This window comes from Vombatus ursinus, unplaced genomic scaffold (genome assembly GCF_900497805.2).
Source record: "Vombatus ursinus unplaced genomic scaffold, bare-nosed wombat genome assembly UNPS02009770.1, whole genome shotgun sequence".
Lineage (NCBI taxonomy): Eukaryota > Metazoa > Chordata > Mammalia > Diprotodontia > Vombatidae > Vombatus > Vombatus ursinus.
The window spans coordinates 16,084,363-16,100,654 of NW_020949548.1; the positions used below are offsets into that span (position 1 = coordinate 16,084,363).

Consider the following 16,292-nt stretch of genomic DNA (forward strand, 5'->3'; position numbering starts at 1 on the left):
TGATGGCGAAAGTCTTGTATTGTGAGTCAGTAGGCCTGGTTTCTTATCTTAGCTCTGTCGGGGAAAATACCTTTCGTTTTCTGGATCACGATTTTCTCTTCTTTAAAGGGAGAGGATTGGGCCGGTGCTTTCTAATGTTCTAAGACTCAGTCCTATGAGCCTAATTAGTTAGGCCCTTGCTTCTGTGTGAAATCGCTGGAACGCTTGCTCTCTGTGAGTGAGTGCATAAAGGAAGCCTCTATCTCTTCCAGGAGAGAACAAATGGTCTTGGGACTAGCCAAGTTTTTTTCCAGAAGCTAGTTAGAGAAAGAGGAGAAGGGTGAATTTAGTAGGAGCTTCAGATTCAGGGAAGGTAACAGTCGTCTTCTGAAGATGGGGGGACAGTCTCAATCTGGACTGAGGGACAAAACTGTGGGCAGCTCAAGGAGATTGACGAGGGTACTTTGACCTGAGAATTGACCAGACTCCAGAGGCTGGAAGAAGATATTCAGAACAAGGACGTTTGGTCTCCTAGGCCAGCCAAACGCAGAGGCTATAAATAATTCCCACTACCAGGGTGGGGTATAAAAATCCTTTTAAATCTTCACGCTTTATGGCAAAGCAGAAACTTTCTTGGGACCTAAAAAGGCTCATCTTGATCTAGTAGGATGCTTCTGTCCAGAATGGCCTGGAATCCTAATGGCCTGCAATTTAATCTGGTGAGTTTATTAGGTAAAAAAGAAAAAATTTTTAGGAGATGTATGATACTCCCTCAATTCTCCACATTTTCCTTAATGAAGTCAGTCCAGGAAGACTGGTTATTGTACTCTATTCAAAGAAAGTTCTTGCTGTTGTACAATTGTGTCAGACCCTTCACGACCCCATTTTTTTTTTTTTGGCAGAGCTCCTGGAGAGGTTTGCCATTTCCTTCTCCAGCTTATTTTACAGATGAGGAAACAGAGGCAAATAGGGTTAAATGACTTGCCCAGGGTCACACAGCTAGTAAGTAGCTGAGGTGGGATTTGAGCTCAGTTCCTCCTGACTCCAGGGCTGGCACTCTATCCACTGTGCCACCTAGCTGCCCCAGTTCCAATATAGGTATCTTCAACTCAAGACTTTTTGTTTGCAAGCACTTAAGCTATTTCTTTCCAGATGCTTTGCCTATAGTTAGGATGTACTGGCCACATGTAAGTCCTGGTGCTTCCTGGTCTGGGTAAGGATTTCCTAGCCTAGAGGCATAATTAACTGAGATATAAAGAGCAGCACGCTTTTCCACTTAATTAATATTTTTCTGTAAAAATGTAACATGAGTAAAACATCAGCATAAATATCAACTAGAATTAATAGAATCATTATAATAAAAATGTGGGGCACAATTTAGTGCTAGGTTTAAAGAAAAATAAAACCTGTGTATGCCAGTACCTCTTCATTTATCTTCAACTATTATTAATGCTAGAAGGACCAGAATTTAAGAATAGTTTGAATATCTTGAAAGCTCAAGCTGCATCTTTTGTAGGATGATGATTGAAATTTTTTGTGTGTATTTCTAGAAACTATTTGCATTTTTTATCCATAAGGAAAAAATAGAGATAGAACCAAAATCTTTATTTTGAAGCAAAATTGTATCTGGTCATAATTATTTGCATTTAAAGTACATTTACCTAGATAGGAGAATCATAGTAAATTATAGTAAAATAATGAAAAATTTAAAAAAGATTTCTTGTGTCAATTGACAGACCTGGTCCTTTTAAATCATTCTATCTCTTACTACTGATTTTCCATCAATCTTGGGAAATATCACAACCTTCCAACTCAACTTGAGATTTTCTTGGAGTCAGACCCCCATAGAATTTATGGTTCTGGGACTTGTAGCCAACCTGTTAACTGCTTTCTTCCAACTTTTCAATTTGATATGGGGGTTCATGAAATTCTACTTTCTAGGTTAGAGCTTGTCAATGGAACCCCTTTTCTGCTCTCTCTCTTCATTTACTTTCAATAACAGAAAAAAAATTGCAAAGCTAGGTAATGTCTCTTGAAAAATCTGTAATCTTATTTTTTTTGTTTCATCAACAGGATGTCGCTTTCTCTCTTTTTTTTTTTTTTTTCAGTTAGTCAATGGGGTTAAGTGACTTCCCGGGGTCACACAGCTAGTAAATGTTATGTGTCTTAGGCCAGATTTGAACTCAGGTCCTCCTGAATCCAGGGCCGGTGCTCTCTCCACTGGGCCACCTAACTGCCCGCACTTTGTCTTTTCTTAATAGTTTGCAACCAGAGCTTCATCCTCAGCAATGCTCTTAAAAAGGATTTATTCATTTCATTCAACAAGCATACATAAAGCCCTGGTTATGTGCTAAAATCTGGGAGAGGTGCTCTGATACAAAGACAAAGTGAAATAGTTCCTTCCCTCAAGGGGATTATAGTCCATTGAAGGAAAATGATACGTACAGGGAAAATTAAATATATTTATTTAATTAAAATTTTTAATTAATTAATTAATTAATTTAATTTATGTATTTATTAAATTTTATTTAATTAAATATTTCCAAGGGGAGAGTGGTGGTAACTGGGGATGAGGGTCGAAGATGGGAGAGGCTTCCAGTAGGAGGGAGCCCTTGAGTTAAATTTTGAAGGAAGTTCAGGATTCTGCCAGGCAGAATGCATTCTGGATGTGGATCTAGCCAAGGTCAAAGCATAGGTGTGGGAAATGGAATGTATAGAGAGGACAAGTAGATCAGCTGGAACATAGAGTGTGTGAATGAAGAAGAATAATGTATAGGGGAGTAATAAGCTTGCCGAAGTGGGCTGGAGCAAGACATGAAGGATTTTAATGTCAGGGGGTTCTGTATTCCATGGTGGAGGCAAGAAGGAGTCATTGGAGTATGTCCAATTGTTTTCTGATGAAAGTCCTGGAGTTATAAAACCCCCAGAATATAACAGAAAGGAGCAAAAAAAAGGAAAAAAAGAAAAAAAGAAAAAAAGAAAAGAAAGCCTTAGGCACAAGGAAATAGGACAAAAACCTGCCTCTTGTTCCTTTTTCTGCATTCATTTTCTGCCTCTGGTTGGGAGAGGTGGTCAACTTTCAATATATATACATATATATATATATATATATATACATAAAGAGAAATATGACAATTTTTTCATTTTTTTAAATTTTTTATTTTTAGGCAATTGGGGTTAAGTGACTTGCCCAGGGTCACACAGCTAGTAAGTGTCAAGTGTTTGGTCTGAGGCCAGATTTGAACTCAGGTCCTCCTGATTTCAGGGCCAGTGCTCTATCCACTGCGCCACCTAGTTGCCCCTAAATATGACAGTTTTAAAATAGACATATTAGGTTTTATTTCTGGCTTCCTTTAAGTCCCAACTAAAATATCAGCTTCTATAGGAAGTCTTCCCAATCTCCTCTTAATTCCAGCGCCTTCCCTCTCTTAATTATTTCCTATTTATTCTGTATATAGCTTGCTTTGCATATATTTGTTTGCATATTGTCTCCCTCATTAGATTGTAAGTTCCTTGAGGGGAGGGACTGTCTTTTCCCTCTTTTTGTATTTGCAATACTTAGCATGTGGCCTGCCATATAGCAGGCACTTAATGTTTATTGATTCAGTGATCTCCATTTGGTGTAATACCCTAATTCTTCCTATTAGAGATTCATTTGGATGAACAGATAGAATAACATTTAAAAATATCTTTTAAAAATGCAAATGTCTAGGCCTATCAATCACTCACACTTGACTTTAAATGAGTTCATCCAGAGTACTTCCTTCTAACATTGGTCCCAGGAGAACCAGAGCAGCAAAATGCACATTAAACATGAGTTCAGAAAATAGGAGAGTCAACCTTTAAAGATTTAGAGGCCATATATACCCCAGAACAGAGCAAGATGGAAAGTTCATAGGAGCTGAAGCTTCTTGCTCAGGACAAGCCAGCCATCAGATTTGTATCAATAATATTTCAAGTTAGATTTTCGGAAGAACTTCCATAGAGTTTTTCTATGGATACCATCCATGGAAGATGGTATCCATACTATTCAAATAGGTGATTGGGTGGGGGGAAAGAGGGGTTGTAGAATGTCCTTCCCTGGAAAACACTGAGAACGGGGAAGAGTGTGTAGGTTGGCCTGTCTGATGGTAAACCACGAAGGTAGAGGGTAAACTCATTTAAAAGTTTCTGTTAGCAATGTTCTCTGTCCCCTGGGCCCATATGTGCTGTGGCAAGATCTCCAGTGCCTACAACAACATTTCTTCTTTGTCCTGCACAATTGAAAGTCAAGGGTATTGGTGGACTCCTGGGAATATGTCAAGATGGTTGAATTTACTGTGCCCTTAAACTCCCTTTTCTGAGCCCTGCTCCATTATATCAATACTGATGGGGAATGGATGGATGCTAAAGAATTAACAGTAGGTTAAGAGAAATGTTAGAAATTGGTTGTTGTTTGTCCTTCATCCTCAAAGAGGACCAATGATGTCAGCAGGGTGATGTCTTGACTTGCAAGTGAATTGGATTCAAGTGAGGCAAAGTCATCAGCCTCACTCTTACCTCCAGAGTTATCAGAGTCCAGTGGCAAGACATAGGTCAGGATGATTGGTAATGGCCCCTATTCAATGGGACACCTTGGTCTTTTTAAGCTAAGGTCTTTCCCAGGTCTCAGTTTGTCTGAGGCAGCACCTATTCAGTGACTAAGGCTAGGTAAGAAATGAGGCAAAAAATGACCTAGTTTCCCTTCACAAAAAATCAGTCTGGGAGGAGAAGACCCTCAGAGTTTCTAGCCAGAACCTAAAAATTCATATGACTGTTTGAAAGTAATGCCCATTATACTTGTTTATATAAATGGATTGCTCATCTAATTATTCTCAAGTAAAATCAGGATTCTTCATGTCATTAACTATACAGAATCATTATGTATGCATATTCACATATAACTTTATACAGCCTCTTTTTACTGCTCTCTGACATGGTTCTTGTGTGAAAAGCATTCAACCTTTCCAATTTCTACCTTTTCTTCGCACTCAGCTCAAGTCTCCTGGGGTCTTCTTTGACTATTCCAGATTTCAATTCAATTCAATATTTTACTTAATACCTATCAAGTGCAAGAAAATGTGACTTCAATCAATCAATGAACGTTTATTAAATGCCTGCTGTGAGCCAGGCACTGTGCCAGGAACTGGCAAAATAAAACGGATCTCTTCCCTTAAGGAACTTGGGTTCCCTAGGGAAGACAACAAATACATATATAAGTATGTACAAAAAGGCATAAATATGCTATATGCTGTCCTGTAACATGCTGTTTCCTGTGTTTTAGGCTTAACTCTCTGATCAAACTGTAGGCTCTCACTGGTCCAGGGCTGGGCGCTTAGAAAATAGGTATGGAATTGTGAGTTATGGAATTTCACTTCCTCCACAGAAGGAGATATGATTTGCTCCTCATCTGATCGAAAGGTAAAAAGCTAAGCAGAGAGAAAGATTGCCTTTTAATCTTTAAAGTCTTTAAAGTAAATCTTTAAAAAGTCTGAAGTTTCTAAGCATCCTTCCTTTGTTTCCATTGCCAAGAGTTGGGAGACTGTCCTAGTCTGGGTACCCATCCATGCTCATTTTGGGAAATAGCTTGCCAAGTATGACCTATGCATGTGATTCGTGAAACATGATTTATCCAAATTTTCACTGCTTTAGAGATATTCAATTTACTCTAATGATATCTCTCAGAGAGTTATGTCTATTCATGGCTGGAAAAAAAACTGTAAGTCGGCAGCTTGGTGTAAACTGATTGTTATTTTTAGCCCCAGGAGACCTGGGCCCGCAAAGAGGGGTCTGGGGATTTTGCCCGTCTAAGCTGAAATGGATTCTAGCAGATGGCTGTCCTTCAAGTCAACGAAAGATAGAACTGAAGGACGAAGCCTTAGGAGAGTTTGAAAAAAAAAAGATGAACAAATTGTTAGCAGTTCCACTAGAGTGAATGTAAGGCTTCATGGGAATCCTCAGAACCTTCCTTTTGTAGGGTATAGATTGGAACTGGGTGGCCTCAGAGCATAGAGCAGCAAGGGAGATGAAGGAGAAATATGCTAGGTACTGAGGATAAACATCATCACTTGACAATATACCATGCTTCTGCCTTGTCCCACCCTCCGAATTTACAGACAGGTCGTTGAACTTTTGGAAATCCTTATAACCTGTAAAGGCTAAGGCCAGTCTCGTATAAGGGCGATTCTAGTGTAACTGGATAGAGGATGATTTATAACTGACTTTATATAGTACAGAGCACTTTACTTATATGATCTCATTTAATCCTCATTAAAAACCCTTGGATATTACTAGTCAAATTTTACAGATGGGGAAACTGAGGTTCAAAAAAATTAAATTGCTCTCCCATGGTCACATAGCTATTAAGTGCTAGAGACAAGATTCAAACCTCAGTTTCTACTGATTCTAGGCCCCAGATTTATTCTTTTTTTTTTCAAGTTTTATGGATATTTAAAAAAAATATTAGTTACTACAGGCTATACCATTTCCATTCCCTGCTCTCCAATATCCTCATAACAAAGAAAAAGAATGAAATAAAAGCAAATGACATACCAACTGAGTAGGAGTGTCCATTCGGTATTTCATACCCATAGTTCCCCATTTCTCCAACAAAAGAAGGTCCTATACTCTTTGTTATATCGTGCTAGAATATTTGGTCACTAGAAAAACCTGTTCTACATTGTCCGTTAGTAAATGGGTATTTTGGCTTACAGGAAAAGGTTGTCTGGCAATTGTTTTGCATGATTCTGTCCCATAGAATTTATTCATCCTTTGGAACTAATCAAAGTGGAAAACTGGGGCTTGACTGGACCTGAGCTGGCCTCCTATGCTTGCTACATACACCCTGGTAGGATCATTGATCTTCAGGCTGGTCTGGCCCACAGTTTTGCAAGTTCTGGAACTTGATTTCATCAGTTTGCCCAGGGGTGATCTGGCTCTACATACCTGATTCCCTCTAACCAAACTCAGGAGAGGCTAATTTACAAGCCAGACACCAATTTATTAACTTAGAGAAAGGGAGGGGAACCCTTTCCAGTAACCAGAATATTCATGCCTAAGCTCCAGAGCACGTGTCCCTTTCCCGGTATCAAGGTACCTGGGGAAACAAATTACTCAACAGAAGACTGCTTGGGAAGCCTGGAATCAGTGCAAAGAGTCTGATAAGATATTTCATCTAGGCTGTGGTAGAGGCTGACAATTAACCTTGATCTGCTACAGAGAACACCTTTCAAGGGGCTATGGACAGTTGTATTAGCCAGATAGAGTTTCTCTTTCCCTCGAGGGGAAAGTGTGGCCATTGGATAGAGTCAGGAAGACCAGGGTTCAAATCCAACTTCTGGCGCTTGATAGTGATATGTTCACTGGCAAATCTCTGAACTGCATTTTCTTCATCTGCAAAATGTGGCTATCTCTCAGGACGATTGTGCCGCTTATGGAAAGTGCTTTGGAAACTTTAAAGTCCTGTGTAAATGTCAGTTATTATTGGTCATTCATGAAGACACATTGAAAACAAATGTCTTCAGTCTAGCTCTCCTTCTAAAATATCTCTTCTTAACCCCTTCTCAGATTCCAAAGCCTTCGGTCATTGCACTGCCTCCTCACAGTTGACACGTTGCAATTTCCCAGATCACAACTTCCCTTCCATTGGTTACCCTTGGAAATGATGCCACTTGTTCTTGGGAGATCTGCTGGGTCTCATGGTGGGAATTAGGAAGCAACTGAGGGTTGCCCACAACATGTCTGTAAGAGCGTCTTGGGGCGAATGACTTCTATGGCTTACAAATGTTGTCATTCCCTCAGGTCTCCATTTTCAGAGGATAACCTTTCCTAACCATTTCCTTAAATGCTGGGACTAACAATCCAGGGTGGGGAAACCTGTAGCCTCAAGGTCACACGCGGCCCTCTAGGTCCTCAAGTGCGGCCCTTTCCAAACTTCACAGAACAAATCCCCTTAATAAAAGGATTTGTTCTGTAAAACTTGGACTTGGTTAAATGGCCACACCCGAGGACCTAGAAGGCCGCATGTGGCCTTGAGGCTGCAGGTTTCCCAACTCTGGTGACCTCTAACCTCTCCTAGGAGCCCATAGTCACAGGCTGATGGATTTAAAGAAGCCATCAAGTTTGGTTTCCCTCCCTTCTTTTTAATGGATAGAGAAACTGAAGCTGAGAGAAGTTGTGACTTGCCTCGGGTCACACAATTAGTAAATATTTGAGGGTAAAATTTGAACTCAGGACTTCCTGACTCTCTATATACTGTGCTCCCCAGCTGTCTTAGCCCAAGTCACATTTTAATCAACAAACTCATGAAAATATTAGTATCTAGCATTAATATAACTTAAAGCACTTTACAAACATCTCATTTGGGCCTCACAAAAACCCTAGGAGGTACATGTTATTATCTGCATTTCACAGATGAGGAAAAGGAGGCAGATAATAATTAAGTAACTTTCAGATAATTAGTACCTGAGGCCAAATCTGAAGTCAGATTTTCCTGACTCAAAGTCCAGGCTCTACCCACTGTACCAACTGGCTATCTTATCTAGTCTGAAGTTACAGGAAAAACAGGATTTCAGGTTGGACTCAACTTTATTGCCAAGTGAGGGAACGGAGACCCAGAGAAGTGAATGGACTTGCCTGAGATGATGAGTGAGAGACCTGAGAGTAGAATTAAGGTCTCCTGACTCTTAGGGAAGAGCTCCTTCCATCTCACTTCAACTACTCTGTATCAGTCTTGTCAAAAGGATGAAATATTTAGAGGGATAACTTTATGTCCTTTAAATCTTGTCTCCTCTGAATGATGTATTGACTCGTTCACTAACTTACCTTGTTTCTTGACTCGCCCGGTTCCTGGTTGCCTCACCCCTTGGTCCCTACCCTAATTCTCTGTGACTTTAATGTACACTTTGATGTGATTTCTAACACCTGTGGCCTGGGCTTGACCTGTTGACTTGTCCCTCTCTTCCCCTTCAGCACCTTTTAGATGCCCTTTCTCCTAATCCCTTGGAACTATTCTATTTTCAAAATTTAGCCTGTAAAATGTCCTCTTCGCTAAAACTAATAAATAAATAAATAAATAAATAAATAAACAAAATGTCCTCTTTGTCCTACCCTGTCCACCTTTCCCATTCCATTCTTACTGATCCTGGTCTTCATTAAAACCTCCAGCTCCACCATCTTTCCCTATTTTCCCAGTCTGAGAGGATGCCACTTTGGCTTCGCTCATCTCCCTACCCAGCCTGGGCCCCTACACTAATTTACTTCTATTTACTGTTGGTAGTGTGATAGGTTCTCTCATCCCCTTGACTTTTGAGCATACTGTCCTTCCCAACCTCCAGCCACGGATAGCAACTCTCCCCTCTTCCTCAAGACTCATCACACATACACATACATGTACACATGGGGAGCAGCGGAAAGAGTGCTGGTTCCAAGGTCAGAGGATCTGGGTTCAAATCCTGCCTCTGACTTATACTACTGGTATGACTTTGGACAAGTCACTCTAGCTTTTCTGGGACTCAGGTTACTTAGTAGGAAGATGAGAAGATTGGAATAGTTGACCTGTATGATCCTCTTTCCTGGTTTCCCCTTCTGGTATGGCTGCCAAACCTTGTTAGGAAGAGTTGCAAACGGTGCCGATTGAATTCATGATAAATTCATCCCATCTAACTTCAGCTGGGTTCTCTTTGTATTTAATACAATTCAACAACATTTATCAAACCCTTACTATATGCAAAGTGCTGGGGAATTCAAAGGTAAAAAGCTGAGGTTCCCTTACATTTTATTAAGGTGGATATAGTCCACATAAATACAGAATATGTAAGAGGTAATACAACCTATTTTCAAGGTGAAACAAGTACTAATAGAAAGTTCAGGAAAGGCCTGTTGTCCGAGGTGGTTTCCAATCTGGGCTTCAAGAAAGCTAGGACGGAATGCATTCTAAACATGGGGTGGTGTATCTCTTGTACAAAGACCCATAGGTATGAGATGAGTTGTCATTTATGGGAAACAGCTGGTCAGTTTGATTGGAACAGAGAATGAACAAAGCAGAGTAATATGAAATAATAAATGAATGAATGAAGAAGCATTGTGTGCTAAGTGATGTGGCTAAAAAGAACTTTTTCTTTAAGTATTTAGATCCTATGCTATTCAGTGAATACATACATACATACATATGTATATATATATATATATATATACATATATATATATTACTGATGTTCATTGGTTGTCTATGGTACCTGTAAGCATAATGAGATCCTCTTTTTATCATATCTATTTTTACTATAGTCTTGCTATCCCTAATTTTCTGAGGGTTCCTAAAGCGTAATAGATTTGCTCTAATCCTTTATTTTAACTTTATATGAATCTTATTTTTCAAATGTGTGTGTGTGTGTGTGTGTTTATAAAGAACATATTGTTGTAGTCTGCTTTTCATTTTATAAGTGAGTTCATCCCATTCACATTCATGATTATGATTAGTCACTGGGTATTTCCCTCAATCCTGTCTTCTTGTACTTTTTCCTACCTTTACGCCCCATCCTAGTTTTATAATGAAGAAGAAAGAGGAGTTTGCCTAACACTCGCAATCTATAAAACAAGTGATATGTTTCTGCTCCTTCGCCTTCCCCATCATGGGTTTTTATTCTTTCTTTTTTTACTTTTTATCTTCTTTTTTTCTCTCCTCCATTCAAAATTGGAGGGTTTTACTTTGCTTATGTCTACTCCTTCACCTATCTTGCCTTCCCTCTTAAACCCACATCTCTTTCTTTGTCTCCTGTTTCTTTATTGAGTATATTGTATCTCCACACTATGCTATGTATATGTTGGTATGTGTATGTCCTACCATGCTTTGCCCAGTTTGGATGAAAATGAGGATCATGAGCTACCCTTCTTTCATGTTTGTATACTCTTCACTTCATGCACCCCTTATATGTGAGATGAGTTCCTTCTTTTTCCTCCTTTCTTCTCCATATAGTACCCTGATGCTTCCCTTACCTTATTTTCCTTAGATCATCAAACAGAATAAAACTACTCTTGGGCTTCTGCCCATCTTATTTAACTTTCTCTATGACCTTTGAAGATATTAGGCCTCTGAAAAAACACTTGTTTCTTCTCTCCCTATTATCATATAAATAATCCATCCTCACAGAGTCCTTTTCTATCCAGTTCCTCAAATGACTATAACTGAATTTTTCTCACCATCTGTGTTTCCATTTCAGAGTATCTAACTCAGTTCTGGCCTTCAAAAAAAAAATCAGGAATACTTGGAACTCTTCTATTTGATTAAAAATCCATTTTTTTCTCTTATAGGATCATTTTCAGTTTGACAAGATAGGTTATTCTTGGTTGTAAGTCTTTATTTTTTGACATTTGGAATATAATACTTTAAATTTTCCTCTTCTTTGAGCAAAAGCTACTAAGTCTTTTGTGATCTTGACTGTGGTTCCTTGGTATCTGATTTTTTTTCTTTTTGACAACTTGTAGTATTTTTTTCTTTGGCCTAATAAGATGTCCAGATTTTGTTTATGGAATTCCTGGGAGGTTTCATTTTGGGATTTCTTTCAGAAGGTGAATGGTGAATTCTTTCTATTTATACTTTGCCTTGTGGTTCTAAGAGCTGTTTTCATTTATGACTTCTTAAAATATGTATTCACATTTTTTTTGGTGTTCTTTTAATACTATATACCTTACATTTTCTTCTGTATTTTTTCCTAATCTTTTTATTTAAATATTTTTTATTTGAATTTTTTTATTTTATTTGATTTTATTTGAATATTTCTTGCTTTCTCATAGAGTCATTGTTTTCCGTTTGACTCGTTAGATTTTTCAGGAAATTCAGTTCTTGGATAAGGTTTACTTCTGCCTGTTCTAAAGCATTTATTGTCCTTACCATTTTGTTTATTCACTAGCCATTCCATTTTGTATCTCTTGTTCCATTTCTCCCAGCTATTCTTTTATTCCTTGTGGCCAGGACATTCTGTACACTTAACCTTATAATCCAGGAGCAGGAATAAACCCAGGTAGCCTATAGGGAGTATGTCTGTATATGTCTGTCTGTCTGTCTGTCTGTCTGGGAAGTGCTCTCCTGTATGCAGCGAGAGAGAAATTTAGAGTACAAATATCCTTGGGGAGGAAAGTTTTTCTTTTTGGGCCTATCAGAATCCTTCTAGGACTTTTGGGCTCAGCAGGAAAGGAGTTGATTCAAGCATGTGAAGGTCGCCCAGCCTGTCAGCATGCATATAGATTTCTGCCAGGGAATCCTGAACAGAAAATAATCGCCACAGCCAGGACCTGGAGGGTGATAGTGAGATACTGAACTGGGAAAGACTTTACAGATCACCAAGCCCAATACACTATTTTATAAAGTTTCTTTTTATATATTATTTATTTATATTTTATAAAGAGAGAAACCGAGGCCCAGAGAGGAGGAAGGGAGCTAACTGAGGTCACACAGTAAATTAGTTGCACAGTTTGTTCAAGAACAGGTCAATTGATTCAAGTATGGCTAGTCTCACAAAGACATCCATCCAACAGCCCTAGCTCTGGAATTCTGCACCTTTTTCCCCATCCTCCAAACTGATTGCCAACCTGGCTAGCTGCCCCAGGGAATGGTGGGGACAAATCACTCACCAGGCATCACTAGTGGCATCTTTTTATTTTTCCTTTCCTTTTTTTCTCCCAACATTTTCCTTCTATAAGATTCAGGTGGATGCAATGGGACCATATAGTTTTATTTCTCTGTGCTCTGTTTATTTCTCTGTTTCTCTGTCTGTCTCTGTCTCTGTTTCTCTATCTCTGTCTGTCTGTCAATTTGTCTGTCTCTCCCTCTGTCCTCACTTCTTTCTCTGTTACACACACACACACAAACACACATACATACAGATTAAAACCCTCCACCAGAATCAGAAAAATCACAGCTTTATTGTTTTTAATATTGTAGGAAGGGTTTTAATCAATTTTTTATGAAAAGGAAATATTGTAATTTATAGAGATCCCTATGGAAGTGAGTTTTCATTTGAAATCTGAGCCTAACCAGCAGGAAGACCTGTTCAGGTATGAAAATAATAAAAGAGAGAAGGGGAACAGGGAAGAAGTCAGAAGATCCAGCTGTCCAGTTAATGCCTCCTTAAGGACTATAACAGGCCCAGAAATGAGAAGAGATTTGCCTAAGGTCATACAACAAGTTACAGGTCAATGATAAATAATTTTTTCCAACAAATTTCCTTTAGGGAACCCCACCTCCCCCTACCCTCACTCAAGTCAACAAGCATTTATTAGGCACCTACTATGTGCCAGGCACTTTGCTAAGCCTTGCCTAGGTTTGAAATGAGGATAACCACATATACTTCCATCAGAAACAGAGCTTAGCCAGTCCCCCAAACTTCACCTTTAAAATTTTTATTTACATTTTTTATTTTTACATCACATTCATTTCCAAATATAGCCCTCCCTTTTCTACTCCCTAGAGTTATCTCTTGTAAGAGAGAGAGAAAGAGAGAGAGAGAGTTCAGCAGCAAAATTAACCCACATTTCAACTGGTCTGACAGTACAGGGTGTCACTAAAGTCTTTGTGGACTTTTAAGCTTAAGACTTGTGACACACTGTACATGCAGCCCACAGCCAGAGCCTTCCATCTCTGCAAAAAAGGGAACATTTTCCTCTTCTTTTTGGGGCCAAGTCCAGGAATCTTTAGAGCTGAGCTTAAGTGACCTCTGAGACAGGGGGTGCCAGGTGCCCATCTCCTCCAATCCCTCTGGCTCTGGCTTTCCCTTTTGCCTTGGTGGCTCTCAGCAGTCTCCGTAGAGGAGAGCTTGCCTGATGGATTGCATTCGGTCTTGAAGACTCCCATTGTGTGAAATGAATTACAGCCGGCTAACTGGAAGCATGAATCATCAAGTAATAAGAGGCAGATGGTTTGCTCAGCTTAGAAGCAGCAGATGCTGGCTGGAGCTGGCTGCTTGGGGGAAATGGGCATTTTGATGTCAGCACTATCTCCCAGGCTTTGGCCAGATACTGACACCATTAATAAAGATCTTGGCTGAGTCTTCTGTGTTTTTCAGCGTGCCCTCCCATCCACAGTCACAGCTGAGCCTTAGGAAAGGCAGAGGCAGGGTAGGGATAATTAGCCCTGTTTTACAGAATGGGAAATTAAGACCCAGAGAGGAGACTTGATTGACAAGGAAACACAACGAGTGAACTAAGTGCAAACCCATGGGAAGTCTCTAATCCAAGCATCCTTATTTCCAGGTCAGGGGTTTTTCTTTTTTTAAATTTTCTTTGGGTTGGGGCTTTTTCCACTGCATCACAAATTTGGAGTTGGAAGGGATCTTGGAAATTCAATTTAATTCATTACAAATTTATTAAGCATCTCCTATGTGCCAAGCACTATGTTAGGTGCTTTCAATACAAAGACAAAAATGAAACAGCCCCTGCCCTCCAGTGCCTCCCATACTCCTGGGGGAGGGGAGAGGTAGTAGTATACACCAGCACAATGTAAAATATGTACAAATAACACAAACAACTGGCAACTGGGCTGAGACGTGAAGGCGCAGGGGTTCCAACAGGTGTGGGTGAGAAGGGCAGGCATTGCAGACACAGAGAGATGGGAGAGATTGTTGCAGATGGCGAAGCAGCAAGTAGAAGAGATTGGGAGGAATGTTGAATGAGTGAAGGTTTTCTGTTTGTTCAGTTGTCTCTGACCCTTTGTGACCCCATTTGGGGGTTTTCTTGGCAAAGAAACTGGAGAGATTTGCCATTTCCTTCTCCAGCTCATTTTTCAGATGAGGAAACTGAGGCAAGCAGGGTTAAGTGATTTGCCCAGGGTCACATAGCTAGTAAGTGCCAGATTTGAATTCATGAAGATGTTTCTTCATGACTCCAAGCCTAGTGCTCTATCCACTGCCACCCAGCTGGCCCTATCCAAGGCTTAGGGAAATATTACTTGTATTTCAGGGAAGTCCTGATGTTTGAGGGAGAGGCAAATGGGATTTAGGAAAGAGCAGGATTCCTTGATCACTAAGTAACCCAATAGACAACCCTCCCAGGAACTTTGGGTTACACTTGGATTAGGTAGTGTAGAGGCAAAGAGGTTTAGCTCTTCGGGGCTCCAGAGGCCTCTTGCCAATTGGCTCCAGGCTCCAAGTGCCTAACAGCTGTGAGGGACGTTATGAAGCCTCTCCTGTTCCACAGAAGAGGGAGCACATACCTTGAATCTTTCATGAGTCTCCAGTTCTGTCAGGAGGCACCTGGTTGGACCTCATCCAGTGCCTTCCCCTGGGGGCTAGGTGGGGACTTGGGTGCTTCTGTAGCAATCTGAGTGTCTACCTAGGGAGTCTGCCATTATTTCCTCTCCCTTCCCTCCCATCCCCTCCTTCTGTCCCCTCTCTCCTCTTCCCCTCTTTCTCTGCCTCTCTGTCTGTCTATCTGTGTGTCTGTCTCCCACACACACTGGCTCAAGGAAGAATCTCATATTTTGATTTATCTTGTTTTTATGGATTTGCACATTCTTTCCTCTTATGTAAATCTTACCCCCAAATCAGTCAGCAAATAAGCAATTATTAAGCACCTGCTATATGCTGGGTACTCTGCTAGGTGCTAGGGATACAAATACAAAAACAGAATCAGTATCTGCTTTCTTTGGGTGGAGACAATATAGATTCCTCATAAATTTAGAGCTGGAAGGAACCTCAGAGAATAACAAGTCAAACTCGCTCCTTTTCCAGATGAGGAAACTGAGGCACAGAGAGGTTATGATTTGCCCACAGTCATGAAGCTAGTAAGTATGTAAGGTGGGATTTGAACCCAGGTCTTCTATACCGCAGGTCCAGTCCCCTATTCATTACATCATGCTGCTTTCTACATATGCTCCTAAGTCTACACACAATAAATGCTAAGTAAGTCGGAGTGGAAGAGAGGGAATCTGAAAAGCTCTCATGTAGGAGACTTGCTTTGGAGGAGGCTAGGGATTATCTGAAGAGGGGGTGAGGAGGGCATACATCCCAGGCATGGGGAGGGGGAAGGGCACTCCGTGCGAAGGCATGGGACGAGGGATGGAGTGATGGATGTGAGGAGCAGGAAGTCCAGTTGGGCTGGGGATAAAAGCAGGAGATAGACTTGGAGTACATGAACAGTAGGTTGGAAAGGTAGGCAGGAGACAGGTTGTGAAGATCTTGAGATGCCCTTGAGTTTATATTTGATCCTAGACATAATAGGAACCACTGGAATTTATAAAGCAGATGAAAATACAGTATATAGTGCTAATTACTATCCATCGGGCAACTACTATGTTACAAGCCACT

At 40.2% G+C, this 16,292-nt stretch overlaps 1 protein-coding gene across 1 annotated transcript in view; it reads left to right on the top strand.

The window, feature by feature from the left end:
• Positions 1–662: 662 nt before the first annotated feature.
• The window catches only part of INSC (INSC spindle orientation adaptor protein), a 173,325-nt gene continuing 157,695 nt past the window's right edge, over positions 663–16,292 (top strand). The window contains exon 1 of the mRNA XM_027852570.1: positions 663–698. Coding sequence (XP_027708371.1) covers positions 663–698 — 36 coding nt within the window. The remainder of the gene's footprint in view (positions 699–16,292) is intronic.